The following is a 15,594-nucleotide window of genomic DNA, read 5'->3' as shown; positions in this document are numbered from 1 at the left end:
CAGCAGCGTGGTTAAGGGCAAAATCTTTTTTTAAGAAAACCACAACGAATTACAATTCGAAGTCGGTCCTGTGCGTGAATTGACAACGTAGTGTGTACTGCAGATATAGTGCAGTGCCGGTTATCGAATGTCTTAGATAATCAAACAATTTACTACTACACATAATGACTTTATTACGATAAAAGTGAGTTAAATAAGTACAGTGTTCCATTTCTTCCCCTTTATAATAAAATAATCAGAGCCGATGAGGATTAAAACAGATTTATTATAACAAAACTAGCACCGACGTATCGTCTCTAATTTGAGGCTTTTTCAAGGTATGTTTTTTAAATTGTCAACGTATTGCTTATTTAGTTTTATTATAATAAATCCTTTTTGTCCCCGATTTTATTAAAAAAGTAGATTTGTTTATTGTCGCTACCTGAATTACACCATACAAAAGAAAGGAAAAATGTAGGTTACATAAGCATTGTCAAGCGGGTTACTCTTTTTCTGGGTGGATCTCCAATAGCTCTATTATCCCACAAAAAATAATTATTTACTGATATTTGCTTGTAAATGAACTTACCGCTTATTATCGAGAAGGTACTGGTTCCGGAAACAAAATTACTAAAAATACGTACATACATATGTACACTACAAAAATACGTTTACCGAAATTATCTCTGAGTTGCTCAAAAATGTATTTCACTTGCAGCGAGCATCATGCGGCTGCATATTAGAGTTGTACGGTGGGGTTTGGTACACGCACTGTTTCGCCCCCAGACAGAGAATCCAATCCACAGTCCAGGAAACTGCTCGTTAAAAAACTCACGCTTTGCTCTTGCAATGTGAAGGGGTGGATATCATTTTAAAATAACATGACGTTTACGTAGTTGCGACGGTACATTCTCAAATACATTTAGTAGTTTCTGTTAAAAAGGTCAAATAAGTGGCGCAATTTATATGCGCAGGTAGAACGAACCGTCCGAATAGCGATCTCCGAAAATTTCGCATCATGCATTTACCGAAAACCGTTGTTAAATGATGCACGACAAGCGAATTTGCGTTACACCAATAATGATTATTGTGAAAATTTAAAATTCCGTCTCGCGTGGAGCAAATTTATCTGTAAACAAAACTTTATGAAAAAAAATAGGCTTTGCAGCACATTTCTTTTCGACACCGCTCCACTCGAGGCTGAAAATCAGTTTCAAGTAAGGTTTGCACCCGTTGCAAATAATAAGGATGCAGAAACTCTTCGTTTACTCTTTCCTTCCTGTACTATTTTGGTGGTCGTGTGGTATAAAATGAATGATTTCGTTCTTTACAGCGGCGACATGGTTGGTTCAAACCCGAAAATAATTGCATTTGTTTGTACTTTCAACTATGTTTTTTTTGAAAATGATGAACGTACGAGCATTTACTGATTTTCTTGTTTTATAGGGCCCTGTCACCTTCAAACTCCGCACTTACTTCTCTTACACCCTGTATATTCATATGTTTAGTAAATAGTAATATTGCAGAGTAAGAATTGTTTAAATGAAGATGAACGGCCGTGACAACTTTGTTTTCATCTGCAAATGCTCGCCATTATTTCATTTCCTTGAACACTTCTAAATATACTCGACATTAATTCGTGCATTTTCTAATGCACTTTATTTACATACATATTTCTTTTTCGTCTACTTTGATTTATTACACGATTATTCAGTATACAATACGTTCTTGAAAATTATATTACATTAAATTGAAACCTGCCAGGTAGATGGAGCCTAAAAATCGTGACAGAAACAAGTATGCAGTTTTGTACAATATTATGTATTTTTGTATGAGTAGTGCATTTTAAGGTCAAAAAGATGATTATAGAATTAAGACAATGCAGAGCAATATTCATCTTGATTTTATGCATGGACGTTTATCAACTTCTGCTTTATTAATCTTTCCATTAAAAAAGCTCAACCAGTTTAACATGTTGACGTGCCAGTATATTATAGTATGCATACTTTGTTATAGGGAGGTTTCTGGCAAAGCATACAATGAAGTAAAGAACTTGAAAATATGTACTGGTAAATTTGTTTCCGGTATCTATGAGGATACCGTGTATAGAGAAGGTTTGAAATGAAGAGGTATTAAAAAAAATGGGAGAACAGAGGACTCTATGAAAGTTAATGAGAAAAAAGCGAGATAGGTTGATATGACACCTTCTTAGGCATGAAGGTCTAGTCAGAGACATATTAGAGGCAGAAACGGGAGTTAGGAGGGCTAGAGGTAGACCTAGATTACCTATTTAGGTAAATGCGAAGATTAGCACAGGATAGGAAAGAGTGGAAGTACGTGTCCAACCAGTCTTAGGATTGACGACCTTATAATGATGAAGATCTATACAGTAGACCTAGGTTATAGCTTCAATATTATTTTGAAAATTTGACTTTTGTAATAACTTGATATGAACTTTTAATGTAATGTAAAGTAAAACTTCTGGTTATACCGGAAATAGGAACTAACTTTGTTATTTTAAATATATCTATATCACTGAAATTCTTAATTAATTTAAGGATAAGTTTTATGTTATGAACCTACCCGAAACCTAGACTGTTTAGGAAATAAACAACTATCTTCAATTTTGTTTTAAAAATAAAAAAACAATTTTCAATAATAACATTTTTAGTTTTCGAAATTTATACAGGGAAAAATCTAAAGCTGAAATTTCAAATTTATTTTACATATACATAGAAAATGTAACAAATTTGTTGTTCGAACATGACGTGTTTTTAACGAAAAATATCCTGACAAACCAAATACGGCAGGAGATAAGTTGAAAAAAATTGAATCAAGATATTTGTAACTTGGAATTACTTCGAGAAAGGACTATCAGAAACCACTTACCAATACTGGAAAAATTGAAACACAAGTTTAGCTTATTTTCCTGCAAAAAAGAATTTTCGCAAATGTCTTTTCACATAATATCAAAAGAGTATCGTTTTCTATTCTTACCTACAATTGCCAGGCCACTTGGAAATTATTGCTACTATTGTTTATTGAACATTAAGGTTTTGCAAAATGCTTTTTTTGATTTTTAAGACTTATGTAGCGAAAACGGTAGTAAACAGGAAAAAAATATATAGACATTTTCTATAGAAAATCGAATTCTCATATAAAGGTCTTAGGTTATGTAGAACAGATTCGAATGTATAGCGGTTCGAACGCACGCTCAAAAATAAACCATCCTCTTAGCATTACGGCAGAATTCGCCGAGCGACTATTTAGTTGACATTAGAAAAAAATAGTTTCATTTGGTAAAATCTGTATAAATGAAATTTAGTAATGAATAATACTACTAAATACTATACTACAAACCAAAAGTGCATATTTAGCCACTTTTCTTCAAAAAATATAACTTTCGCTTTGGACCAGCCATTCTAGCGAAGGATTGCTGAACAACTTCGGAAACACATTTTACACTAACTATGTGTTCCTTGTGGTGAAGGCAATAAACGATGGAATTTTCCATCAGTTGTAAGTAGCCAGGCCTCTCTAGTAAATGATACTGAAGAAAATTGTGCAGATAACTTTTGATGTGACCGAGTGGGATGCCGAGAGTCTTGTAGCTTTACCGATATTTTTAGAATTGGTTTGAATGGTAAAGCGGAACTGTTACATCAGAGTTGTCGTTATAACCGATGACGTTATTATCAGGTTCCAGTGTATTTTAATGAGTATCCCGTTTTGGACGCATATGGAGTAATTCACTTTTTATTTTGAGCTGAGACATATGTCCTAGAAGTGAACGTTATTTTATTGTATTTTAGGAATTAAGAGTAGGTATAATAAGAGGTTCTTCATGTGAATTTGTGGAATATAAACCTGTAAATACAGCACATGAACAGAATAACAGACTTAGATCGTTTTACTTTGCAGAAACGAATATAGATAAGTAATTACAGTAATAAGATTTCGGTTTGCTACAAGGTCAACCCTTATAGAAACTTTTTTCGGGTTGTAGGTACCTATAACGATTCCGTGCCAGCTCGAACTGGCGGGTACGGCGCAAGTATATTAAGCGTCAGTCTTTGACGATCAATACTTATGTTAGAGGTTTTTCTGTTCTACAGCCGACGCGACGCCGTGTTGTGCCCGAATTCTATAGCAGTTCGCGTGATATTAAAGAGTATAGGCATCGGTCTCCTCAAGATACAGAAATAGACTTGGTTATTACGTAAACACGCGCATTTTCCTTCTTTCATAGTCCTTATAGATCATAAAAGTTATTTTCAATTGAGATGTTGTGCAATATTGAAGTTATAAGTTATGAACTTTGATATTCATCGTCAGTGTTTTGGAAGAATTGTGAACGATTCATCTAGCAAACATTAATGTGTGTGCTTGCATTCAAATTCATTTTGTCGAAGAAATCGGAAAAAAGGAACAAAATGAGGTACAATTGGTTATCTTTAAATGGATGAACAGTTGCAATAATAGGCTACCAGTAAAGAGTACTTGGAATTAGTAATCAAATTATTGAACATATCTACGTATAATGTTCTGGTAGTAAATCGCAAAGAAAATTATAAAGAAGAAGTATAACGAATAAACAAAAGTAAATATAAAATATAAAATGCCAAATATGACGGATAATAAGGCTGTTGAAATTGCTCGTAACGGTCACGAACTTGCGCCATTAAATAGTTCACGCACCACAAATCTTGAAGGGAGAAAGCCTGGTGTTACAATAGTATTACAAGGATCTCGCGGATCTATTATCTCAAGAGGAAGTGCTTCTAATGAAGTTGATCCAGACAGGGCGGCATGGTCTGGAAAAATGCAATTTTTCTTGTCCATTATTGGATATTCGGTTGGTTTGGGAAACATCTGGCGATTTCCTTATCTTTGTCAACAAAATGGTGGAGGTGAGGTATTAAATCTATCAATTTCTTTTATAAGAATTATGAACCTGTATTTCTGGATTGTACATATGTATTTAATTGATATATTGAATACGATTGTTTCAATTGTTATACAATAATTTCCAAGGTACCTAATAACAATACCGCAATGTTAAACTAAATAGGTAAACAGTAAAGTTGTAACAATAAAAGTCCAGTAGGTACCTATAAACAAAATTCTGATAGCGTAATTTGAAATTATATCAGGCTTTGTTGCCATTTGCACTTACTAAACAAAAACTAACTAAAGACAATGTAAAAAAGTATTTCAGTTATATATATTTTAGTGAACACAATTTGGAACGACCAATCATTGAATTAGAGATGTGCCGTTAATATCACAATTAAAATGTTGACTCAGATTCATTATAATAACACAATGATAATTTCAGAAAATGTAGATCAAAATTTAATGTCTATGTGCTTGACAATTGTACGTACAACGCATTATTCGCTTTTATATGGACTTCTTCAAGTCCGCTTGATAGTATGCATGTACCTATGTCGTCTTACATTTTATCTTTGCGTACATTCACAACATTATTTTGGAAACAGATTTTATAAATATGTACTTAATTGTTATTAAATACTCCACTTTTTAGTAAACTGTATATTGTACTTTGTAAAAATGTAATAGGTAAATATCCAATGATATATATATCTATATAGGGGACGAAACGTTGTTTAATAGAAATTATTGCCTACACATTAAACACTCCTTTACATTTCCTGAAGAATCTTTAATTTTGTTTAATTTAATGTGCGTCTGAATAGAACACACGGTAAAGGTCAAGATGACGGCCCCCACCCCCTTCGGGGGTACCTGAGTAAAACGCCATAAAAAATTTGCAGCGGTCTCACCCCCATAAAAAGTTATAGGGGTTGAAAGTTGATTATTTTGATGGGGATCGAAAGAGGGTGGTCACTTGAACAAAACCCGATAACCTAACCTAGCCTTACCTAACCTATTGATAAAGATATTTACCTAAATAATGTTTTATATAACTTTCTCGATATTTTTATGTATTTTTCATTTGTTTTANTACTCAGGTGACCACCCTCTTTCGATCCCCCCTACCCCCTTCCGGGGTGGAGGGTCATCACCTAACCCCCATAACTTTTTATAGGGGTGAGACCACCACGAACTTTTTATGGTACAGTGGTGGGGGAGACCTCCTTTTTCGATCTTTACCGAACACACTGTTTGAGAAAATTAATGTTGAAATTTAATTTGATTAGCAATGAGACGTTTTGAATTTTTGTAGGGTTAAAATTCAATGCATTAGTTAATTAATATTTTTGAATTAATTTTTACCTAACCAGGGGTCCGGGATTGATTCCCGGCGAGGGAGTGACAGCAAGAACAATTTTTACTCATTAAGTTGAGGTTATCTGTAGTGGGTAAAAGTTAATTCAAAATGTAAAATCACCAAATTTAATTTTTTGTTGGCAATTGGGATCCGTCAAATGGGTATACACCATCTGGTGGCAAAATTTATAACTCGAATGAGGGCAAAATTTACATAGGAACTGTTCACGCAAATTGTAAAATTGTTTATTAAAATAATAAAACACGTTAAAAAAGTAAAAATTTTTTTGATGATGGAGTCGACGAAGTTTTCTTCTAAAGTTAAATCAAATAAAAAGTTAATATGTTCAGTGAAAAGCTGCAATAGCACTTCAGACATAGATCTTCACTCTTCACCTACATTAACTACTTTCCAATAAAAACTAACCGTTTTATATATGTAAAAAATATATTCGGAAAATTAGAGAAAAAAGTAAACTAATAGAAGCTTGGATGAAAGCAGTAGGTATCAAAGAAGTGAATTCCGGAATAAAAATTTGTTCACGTCATTTTAATGCACATGATTATATTTCAGCAAGTATTTACCATCAGCCATAACCTTAATATTTAAAACTAGAATCATACTAAAATTATAAAGTGAGAAATTATTTATTCCTGTGTAATTGATTTAACACAATTCTAATGATACGATATAAGTATTTTGAGGTTAAGAACCTACCTGCTGCAATACAACAAAGTTGCAATAATGTGTTTGCAACGTTCTCTTAAATCGGCTTTGCACGTGCAAGTCATTGATATGATATTGCTTAAATCACCCAGAATCACCTCACCAATTATATAACGTGAATCACTTTTTAAATCCGAAGTTTGTAAAAAGTAGGCAGTAAACTTGACGGAATTTGAAGGCTAGCTTCCGGATTTGTTATTTCCGAATTTTATAATGTGATTGGCATTAAAAACACGCTCACCTTCAACGAAATTTCCTTTCCGAGGCTTTGTGTCAGCCCAATCACATATTGTGTCAATACTTATCATTTTATCGTAATTTAAAAACTTGGAAATTGCACGGTACACTATAGGAACTACGATAAATTTTCCCTAATCGGCGCCATGTTTTTAGGCTCCTCCCATTTGACGGATCCCAATAGGTAAAGATTTGTCTTATAAGTCAATGTCGTATAATTATACGTAAAATCAAAATGAATTAATGTTTACCAGTATGTAAAAAATTGTGGTTAGGTGATCGATGCGTGTCACATGGGTATTCAATTATAGCAAAATCGTTTAGATGGGGATAGCCTAGGCGCTATCGGTGCATAAGTAATAAAAACTTTTTGGATATAATTTTTTGTGACACTTTCCAATACCAATATACCAATTATATAAATACTGTTCGACATAGGGTGATATGCTTATTTTAATTGTTTCCTGCTTAGTATTCCAATGATAAATTGTTGTTTTCTATTTTCTAGGTGTGAGGTGAACTGTTTTAGTGACATTTGAGGTAGAGGCGATACCTTCAGAATAAACCATAGGTAATGCTTTTGATTGCGACTCGGTAAAGTCATGCAATTGACAACTTTCAGAAATCCGTAACACTAAATGCATATTACATCATCAGTAAATTTTTTATAATAATGTTTTTTCTTCGGTTGTACATAGGAGTAAAGTTATTTAATTATTATATTTTTTTAAGGTTAATTAAATTGAGTTTAATTTTAATTTAACTAAGAATTATCTAATATTCAACCCTTAGAATTACAAACTCCCTATTATTTTAAAAGCTGTATATTATGGTCACTGCATACAGAGTATAAAAGAAATAAATGTGGAGCATTGGAGGGTGTAAGATGTAGTAAGGAATCACACGGTGAGTTCAGCAGCGTGGTTAAGGGCAAAATCTTTTTTTAAGAAAACCACAACGAATTACAATTCGAAGTCGGTCCTGTGCGTGAATTGACAACGTAGTGTGTACTGCAGATATAGTGCAGTGCCGGTTATCGAATGTCTTAGATAATCAAACAATTTACTACTACACATAATGACTTTATTACGATAAAAGTGAGTTAAATAAGTACAGTGTTCCATTTCTTCCCCTTTATAATAAAATAATCAGAGCCGATGAGGATTAAAACAGATTTATTATAACAAAACTAGCACCGACGTATCGTCTCTANTTATCTACCCATATTTCTTCAAATCAAAATATCTCTTTTTCTCTCACTGTTCAAGTTCTCATTTCGGTTAAGCATCTTTCAAATTTGTCAATTTTCTCACCATTTTTCTTAGAAAATTCTCTTCTTGTTAGTTAAATGAATTATTTACTATATCTAGCTACATAATCCATTAACTTTTTGTCCGAAGCATTAAGGTCTTGATTTTGTTTTATCAACATGTTCTTTATTGGGTTTGTCTTCTTTCTAATCTTTTTATTCAATGTGTTCTTATTGCGTTATCTGATTGTCGAACGTCTTTCTGACAGTGTCTTACAATTAGTCATTTATTTCTGAGATGGTAGATCTAATGTATTAGTGAATTTTTCAAGTCAATTGAGTTTCCTTTGGATTAATACTGTATTGAGGCACTTTTTCCGTTATTTGCTTTCATTTATTTGCTTGATGTTCTGGTTCTTATGTTTGATTCGATGTGTTTGTCTCGTAGTTACTGCCATATTCTGATTTTTCAATTCTTTGATGACCGTTGTTTCGCTCTAAACTAGTATACAGTGAGAATTGAGCACAAATATTTCGGAATGGAATGTAGATGGGTGTCTAATCTTTAATAAGACGAAACTTCATTCAAAAGAGTTGTAATCAACATCAGCATCAGCCTTCTGTATTTCAATTTTTTTTTGTAAAATATACTTCTGTTTCCGTCATGACATTAATTGCGTACTTAATATGGTGGCGTACTGTTTGCGTACAGGGGTGAAGGAACATGCATTTCGGCATCATTTCTTCGAATTGATAATTATTCTAACAAGCACTTTATCTTTACGTATCTTCACTTATTTTCGGCTACAGCAAAAATCGTATCTAATTCTTTCAATATAAAGGCTTATGCTAGTAAGTAATTTAAAAGATGTTATTCGACAATTTTGCAAACCCCACAATGAGTCTCAATTCCGATAGTCAACTATCATCAACATTTTTTCGAACCGGGACAGAAACTTGATAGTGGTGCCCCCTCTTTCCAGCGTTGGAGATAAATTTTATGTTTATGTTTATGTTTTATATAAATGTTAAGAAAGACACAAATATATAATGGATGACATTTTTCGTGAACAGGACAGTAAGAACCCTTCAATGAATTTTCACTTTTTTATCTATTACTTAACCTTTTTATTTATGTGACTCTAATTTTGCTACAGCATTACACGACGTGCTTTCTTTTCTCCAAAACAATCGATTTTGTTATTATACTTAGTATTGCTGTTTTCGAATTATATTGAACACCATGTAGTAGGAATATTTTTCTTGTAGCGTGTCCGATTCTAAAGCAAAACCGTCGCTTGCCGACGCCAAAGAATTGTAAAGGGGATTATTTTTCGCCTACTATTCAGACCTTAGGCTTAATAAACCCCTGGGAGATGACGCAACAGAATCTTCCCCAGTCTAGTGTCATTCCAAAAAGTGGAAGTTGGCGAGTCAAAATTGCGATTACATTCCAAAGTTTGTATTACAACTTTGTTGGTATTCGTACTTCTTGACCTGCATTACATTCACCAATTTTCATCTATTCTACCTACAAAGGTAGTAAATGCCTGCGTAATGCCAGGTTTTCAGGGTTTTCAGGCTAATCACTTCAACAGCCTATTAAATTGCTCTAAGACACTTATCACAATTCTGTTGATATTTATACTCCTTACTCGGCGTCACCTTCACAAATCTTCCTCATTTTTGAAACTAGAGTGCAAGGTACTAAACGGTCACCCATTAAAAAAAAAAAAGAAAAGAAATGATACATATTGTTATGAATATGTATATCCAAGCGGCAGACTAATTGTGAGTAGAAATCAGACATCGTATTACGCAAAATCCTGGTATTCAGAAAAGTGGTTTTGTGATCCTGTATCACAAACCAAATACACAAATAAAGGCTTTATCTAAACACCCTAGTCACTAATTTTTACTTAATACAGACTCACTTAATCCAAGTAAAGTTTTGTAGACAGGATTAACTCATCTAAGACAAATGGAGCCATTCAAGAACAAAATTGAAACAACGGTAATATTTTCATACTTAATTATCCGATGTTTTTAAATGAAAACCTCAGAGGATGGTTATTGCAGCACTGTTCTAGACACAGACGATTCCGTATAATGCAGCTTTTAAAGATTACATTTCTTCGGGTTTGAACATTATATTTTACTTCAAAATGATAACACGACAGTAATTACTTACCTTTAAGGAAGCACTGTTCCTTTTTTTCTCGTCTATGTAGTACCAACTTACAGTTTGTGAGAGCGATGTAGAAAGCACATAACTCTAGTCCAACTTTTAGATAAATACAGTATAGAGGCTAACTGCGCGCTGCCAAAGATTGCGAATATCCTGATATTGGAAAGGCTTAATTCCTATTCAATTGAGATAGAGACGTTTACCAGGTTTTTCCTTTCATTACGAAAGGTAAAGTTTTTTTGCTGGTTGAACCTACTTAGGGTACACAAAAATAGTAAACCCCCTTTCGACAGAAAACTTTAAACAAGACATGTTCCATTCAATAGAACTCCCTTCCTGTCGTTTACGACAACTGCTTCACCCTGGAGGGAGCCAAACCCCACTTAAAATTAATAACTCGCAATTATCCGTCCTAGTTTTCTGGAAATTAAGGCATAACAGAATTATCAAAAGATTGTTGTAGGCATTTTTATTGCACAGGTTTCAAAGCCAAATTACTTCTTAGGTCTTCTTAGGTCAAACCAGCATATACTATGCATATATACGAACCATTATGTAATCGTGATCAAATCTGAAGAATATTCTATTTTACTTTACATCATTGGCATTCCTACAGCACAGTATTTTATACTTATAGGATGTGTGTTAAAGTTCATCGCTCCAGGATAATTTCATAAGACGAGGATAAACAATTTAGTTTGGCAATTGGACAGACTGTTAATCCAACTTCAACAAAATTAGTCATTGAATCATAAAGGGTTTCCTAGCAGGCGGACAATATTAGCCACTTCAACAAAAGTTGAAGTTCAAGTTATTTACGGAACATATTTATACTTGCTACTGTAATTGCTTCCACAGTCGAAACTTTTGTCCTAGTTCGTTTACCTTTGAACATCTACATGGTGCGTCTAATGTAATTAGAGAACAACAATACGAAGTATCAGAAACAGATTAATTGACTTACCTTAAGGAAAATTGATCCATATTATACGAGTATTGCAGTTCGAAGAATTACAATCCTCCCGTCCCTGCCGTTCTTTTGAACGATCTTAGAGAAGCAATGAGGACTGAGGATATACTGCAATAAGGACTGAGGACTCAGACGCACGAAGAGTAGGGTGGTGTAAGTCCATCTCAAAGGCAGTTTTATTTTCAAAGACTATGATCGCTAGGCCAGATATACGTTCGTAATTAATTGTTTAACGCAAATAGGTTTTAATTATTTTAAGTTTGCTGAAGTTTCGCTTCAGAATAACTATTTGAAAATGTTTTCAAATAAGTTCTTAAAAATGAACCATTAGAATGGGTTCAAAAACCAACTGGGCGTTTTCAAATCAAATGAATAATTGATAGAACAGCGTGCGTCACATGTCAGGTGCTTTGGATAGTAAGTTTCTTATTTTTAACCTAACCATATTATATTATGATTTTGGCGCCCGCTGGAACTGCCGCCTCGGACGAATTCTCCGGTTTGCCCGCCCTAAATCGGGGGTTAATCATCAGGCACAATTATATATACATATTCTCCGTCACAGACAATCGTGCAAGTGCGTATCTCTTCAAAATTCGGAATCAAACTTCTAAGAATGAAAAGGGAATCACACACACAAAATCATAAAAAATTAGACGTGACAACCCTCACACGACGACAACTAAAAAAAAAAATACAACGTGTAATTATACAACACGCTACTGAAGTGAAACTTCTTCAAACACACAAACATACCGGGATAGGGGTTAAGGAATTGGTTTAATGGTATTATTTGTACACTTTCATTCTCTTCTGTCTTCATTTCGTCCGTCTCATCTTTCTCACCCGAACCACCACCCACCCATTCCCACGATTCCTGAAAGCAAGCTGAAGAGGGCCTTCCGCCCTACCTTTCGGCATAGTACGGAGGGACTGCCCGCCCACCAGCATTACTGGCTGGTGGGAATGAAACACCCAAAAGTTTAGTTTAGTTTTTTTTTGTTAACCACGCCTTTGTACAATTTCTTCATGGTGTTAAGCAGACATTTCGGGTGAATTGCTTCTTTTCTCTCTTTTAGTATAAGTATTAGGGTCGTCAGACTTAATCCCGAGGGCATTCCTCCTTTTGTATAATAAGTTTGGAATGGTCGGTGTACGATTTTAGGTTTTTTTCATATTCAGAAGGTCCACTGTGCTTCCCCGGCGTTAAACTTGCCTAATGAGGAGTTTATATTTTATTAGTCAATTCTAAAACTTTTATATTTACTTTTTACCCACTAACTTTTGCATATTTCGTCATAGTCGGCTGTATTTATCTCACTGACACAATATTGCTGTTCCACCACTGTTTCTTCGTTTCAAACCAGGCCTGCAATATAACTCAGAAATTTTACAATTAAAAATAACAGTTACAACTGTAACAATAACTGTATAGAGTTTGAAAGCATGGTCTGTAGATGGAATAATATAATTATAACAATCAGTTTATTACTGCTTATAACAAAATGGTATTGGAAAAAGCAGTAAAAGCTGTAGTTAAACATAATTGAAAACCTTAAAATTGAGTTCTTGATCAGCCCAACCTCCCAATTTTTCTTCTCACTGTTGCTATTTGAAAGTGTTTGTTAATAATAAATGTCACCACATTGTTATTATTTTAATCGTACGTTTTTAAAATAATGTTACGTTAATTAGTTTCTAGAATTTTATCTATACAAGTTTTTGTTAATGATTGTGATGATCTGTGGATACTACTTAACCAGAATCCNTAAAAGATCACGATTTTGATGAATTTTAACAGTTTATAAATTCATAAAACTAACTGATGTGATATCAAACAATTTTTTTTATATTCATTATAATGTGGTAATAAAACTGTCGCGTGACGGATAATTTTTATTATTAAGGACTGTTTCTTGATAATTTTTTACGCACGTTTGCTAGTAGCGTAAGTAGCTCATACGATAGAGATCTTTAAGTAGTAAGTGTAATTCATACGGTCGAGAGTTACTTCCATACGAGAAAGTACTTAGTAGCAAAAATTTAAGTTATATGATAATTCCCGATCAAACATTGCTTTTTCTGGCGTTTGTCTAGTAATTTTGCGAATTGACGATCAGCGTGCCATAAGAATCAATAGCAGATAATGACCTCTGTCTATCTGATTTTTGGAGATATATGTTTGACGAGCTTTTCCGCTGTATGATTAGGGAGGGCTTAGGATTTCACTCACTTCGTAAAATAATATTAGAACTAGGATGTACTTATTTTCATCATCAGTTTTCGTAAACACTCATGCGACATTTATGACAGGTCCCAAATAGGCTCCCAACATTATATAATGGATCATGGGAACACGCTGTCGTTTTTGTGATCCCTACACTACACTAATCCTTCGTGCAGTTCATGTCTTTTTGAAGAACCGTCAAGCAGGTATGATCAGGTGACGTCTGCTCTCAATACCATCCTGTCTTTCTATCACTCGCTTCAGAAGACTAACTTATTCCATAGTGGAGTTATATTGGGCCTATAACGATTTCACTTTTGTGGATGTTTTCATTTTTTAAGCACCTTAAGATCAAATCCGCGTCTTGTTGTTCCGCGATGTTGTTTCTGCTCATCCGCGACAGTTATCCTTCTAACTTCCTCATGCTCCCCGACGTGCCAACACTGGGCAATGGTCTTCGGTATAAGGAATAGGTATTAATAGGTATTTTTATGACTATTTCCAGCCTGGCGTTCAATGCCTGGAGCTTTTTTACTTGATTCTCCGGGTTCTAAAGATTTAGTAACCATATTAAAACAGCTGGTAAGCTCTCTCAAAAACCACGCTTTTCACTGCGGTTAATAGTTACGCAATATTTCACGCTTGGATAGAGTTCTGCTGAAATAGCCGATAATCAGAGTTGGGATTTTATGTAAAAGAATTTTTTATTATTAGGAATATCACCCCAATATTATAGATATATCCATTTTACACTGAAATAATACGATTAACGATATTAAAAATTATATATTTCGCAGAAAATTGAAGTTTAGTGAATATTTCTAGTTTTTGTGCATAAAATGAATTTTTTTTATTTTTTCAACATAAAATTTCATATATTCGACCCATTCTAACTTTTCAGTACTGATAATATTATATGGGTCAGTTTTTGGGTATAACATCTCAAAACGGCAATTTGTCATTTAATACTTAAAATTGTAAGTATATTTCTAAATGGCATTTGCAAAAACTGTACAACGATGGGAATTTGCTGTCCCACTGAACGTACCGCCCGCGTGGGGTGCACGCTCGCTTACTGCGGGTCCGTAAATTAGAAGGTGAAAGATTTAACTGAAAAAGCCTTTAGTGAGTTATAGATAATCTTCTATTTGCGTGAATAAAAAGATCTAGAACTAATTTTGGAAAAAAAGAAGTATTCTTAGCGAAATTGATTTCTGGTTTGGCTTTTGGTGAAACATTTTTAAATAGTACTTAATATAAACAAACACTTATTTATTATTATATTATATTTGTTTTTTTGGAAAGAAATAAATAAAGTTGTGAAATAAGTAATACTAAGTATATATTAGCTGATATTACTAAGAAGTATTCTGCATAAATTTATGTATAATTAAGTTAACTTTTGTTGTATTGCTACGCGTTTCATAATTCCCAATGAGCAAAATTTATCAAAAATAAAGTGTATAAAAATGCATACATGGTAAAAACGAACAAATACAGCGTGTTTATGAAAAAAGAACCAAGCTTTGTCATGTATCAACTAGAAGCTATAGGGAATTGCATGACGAGTACAGCAGCACGATTAAGGGACAAAAAATTGTAAGGATCCGAATCCGATTTTAAGCTTCAATTGACAATGTAGGTTTATACCTATGCAATGAATTCAGTCGCTACATCGATGGAGAATGTAAACTGCCGGTTGTTGCGCAGTTAAAGTAAACATCAGCAACAATTGAGACCCATTACAATAAAAATTAATAAG

At 33.7% G+C, this 15,594-nt stretch overlaps 1 protein-coding gene across 2 annotated transcripts in view; it reads left to right on the top strand.

Moving 5' to 3' along the window:
- The first annotated feature begins 4,072 nt into the window (after nucleotides 1-4,072).
- Nucleotides 4,073-15,594, top strand: part of LOC108737026 (sodium- and chloride-dependent transporter XTRP3) — an 86,972-nt gene continuing 75,450 nt past the window's right edge. For both annotated transcript variants that reach the window (XM_018469671.2, XM_018469672.1), the window contains exon 1: nucleotides 4,073-4,889. In XM_018469671.2, coding sequence (XP_018325173.1) covers nucleotides 4,598-4,889 — 292 coding nt within the window. In that variant the 5' untranslated portion in view covers nucleotides 4,073-4,597. The remainder of the gene's footprint in view (nucleotides 4,890-15,594) is intronic.

The sequence above is a fragment of the Agrilus planipennis genome, unplaced genomic scaffold (assembly GCF_000699045.2).
Source record: "Agrilus planipennis isolate EAB-ADULT unplaced genomic scaffold, Apla_2.0 scaffold113, whole genome shotgun sequence".
In the NCBI taxonomy this organism is placed as follows: domain Eukaryota; kingdom Metazoa; phylum Arthropoda; class Insecta; order Coleoptera; family Buprestidae; genus Agrilus; species Agrilus planipennis.
This window is presented reverse-complemented; position numbering and strand designations above follow the sequence as displayed.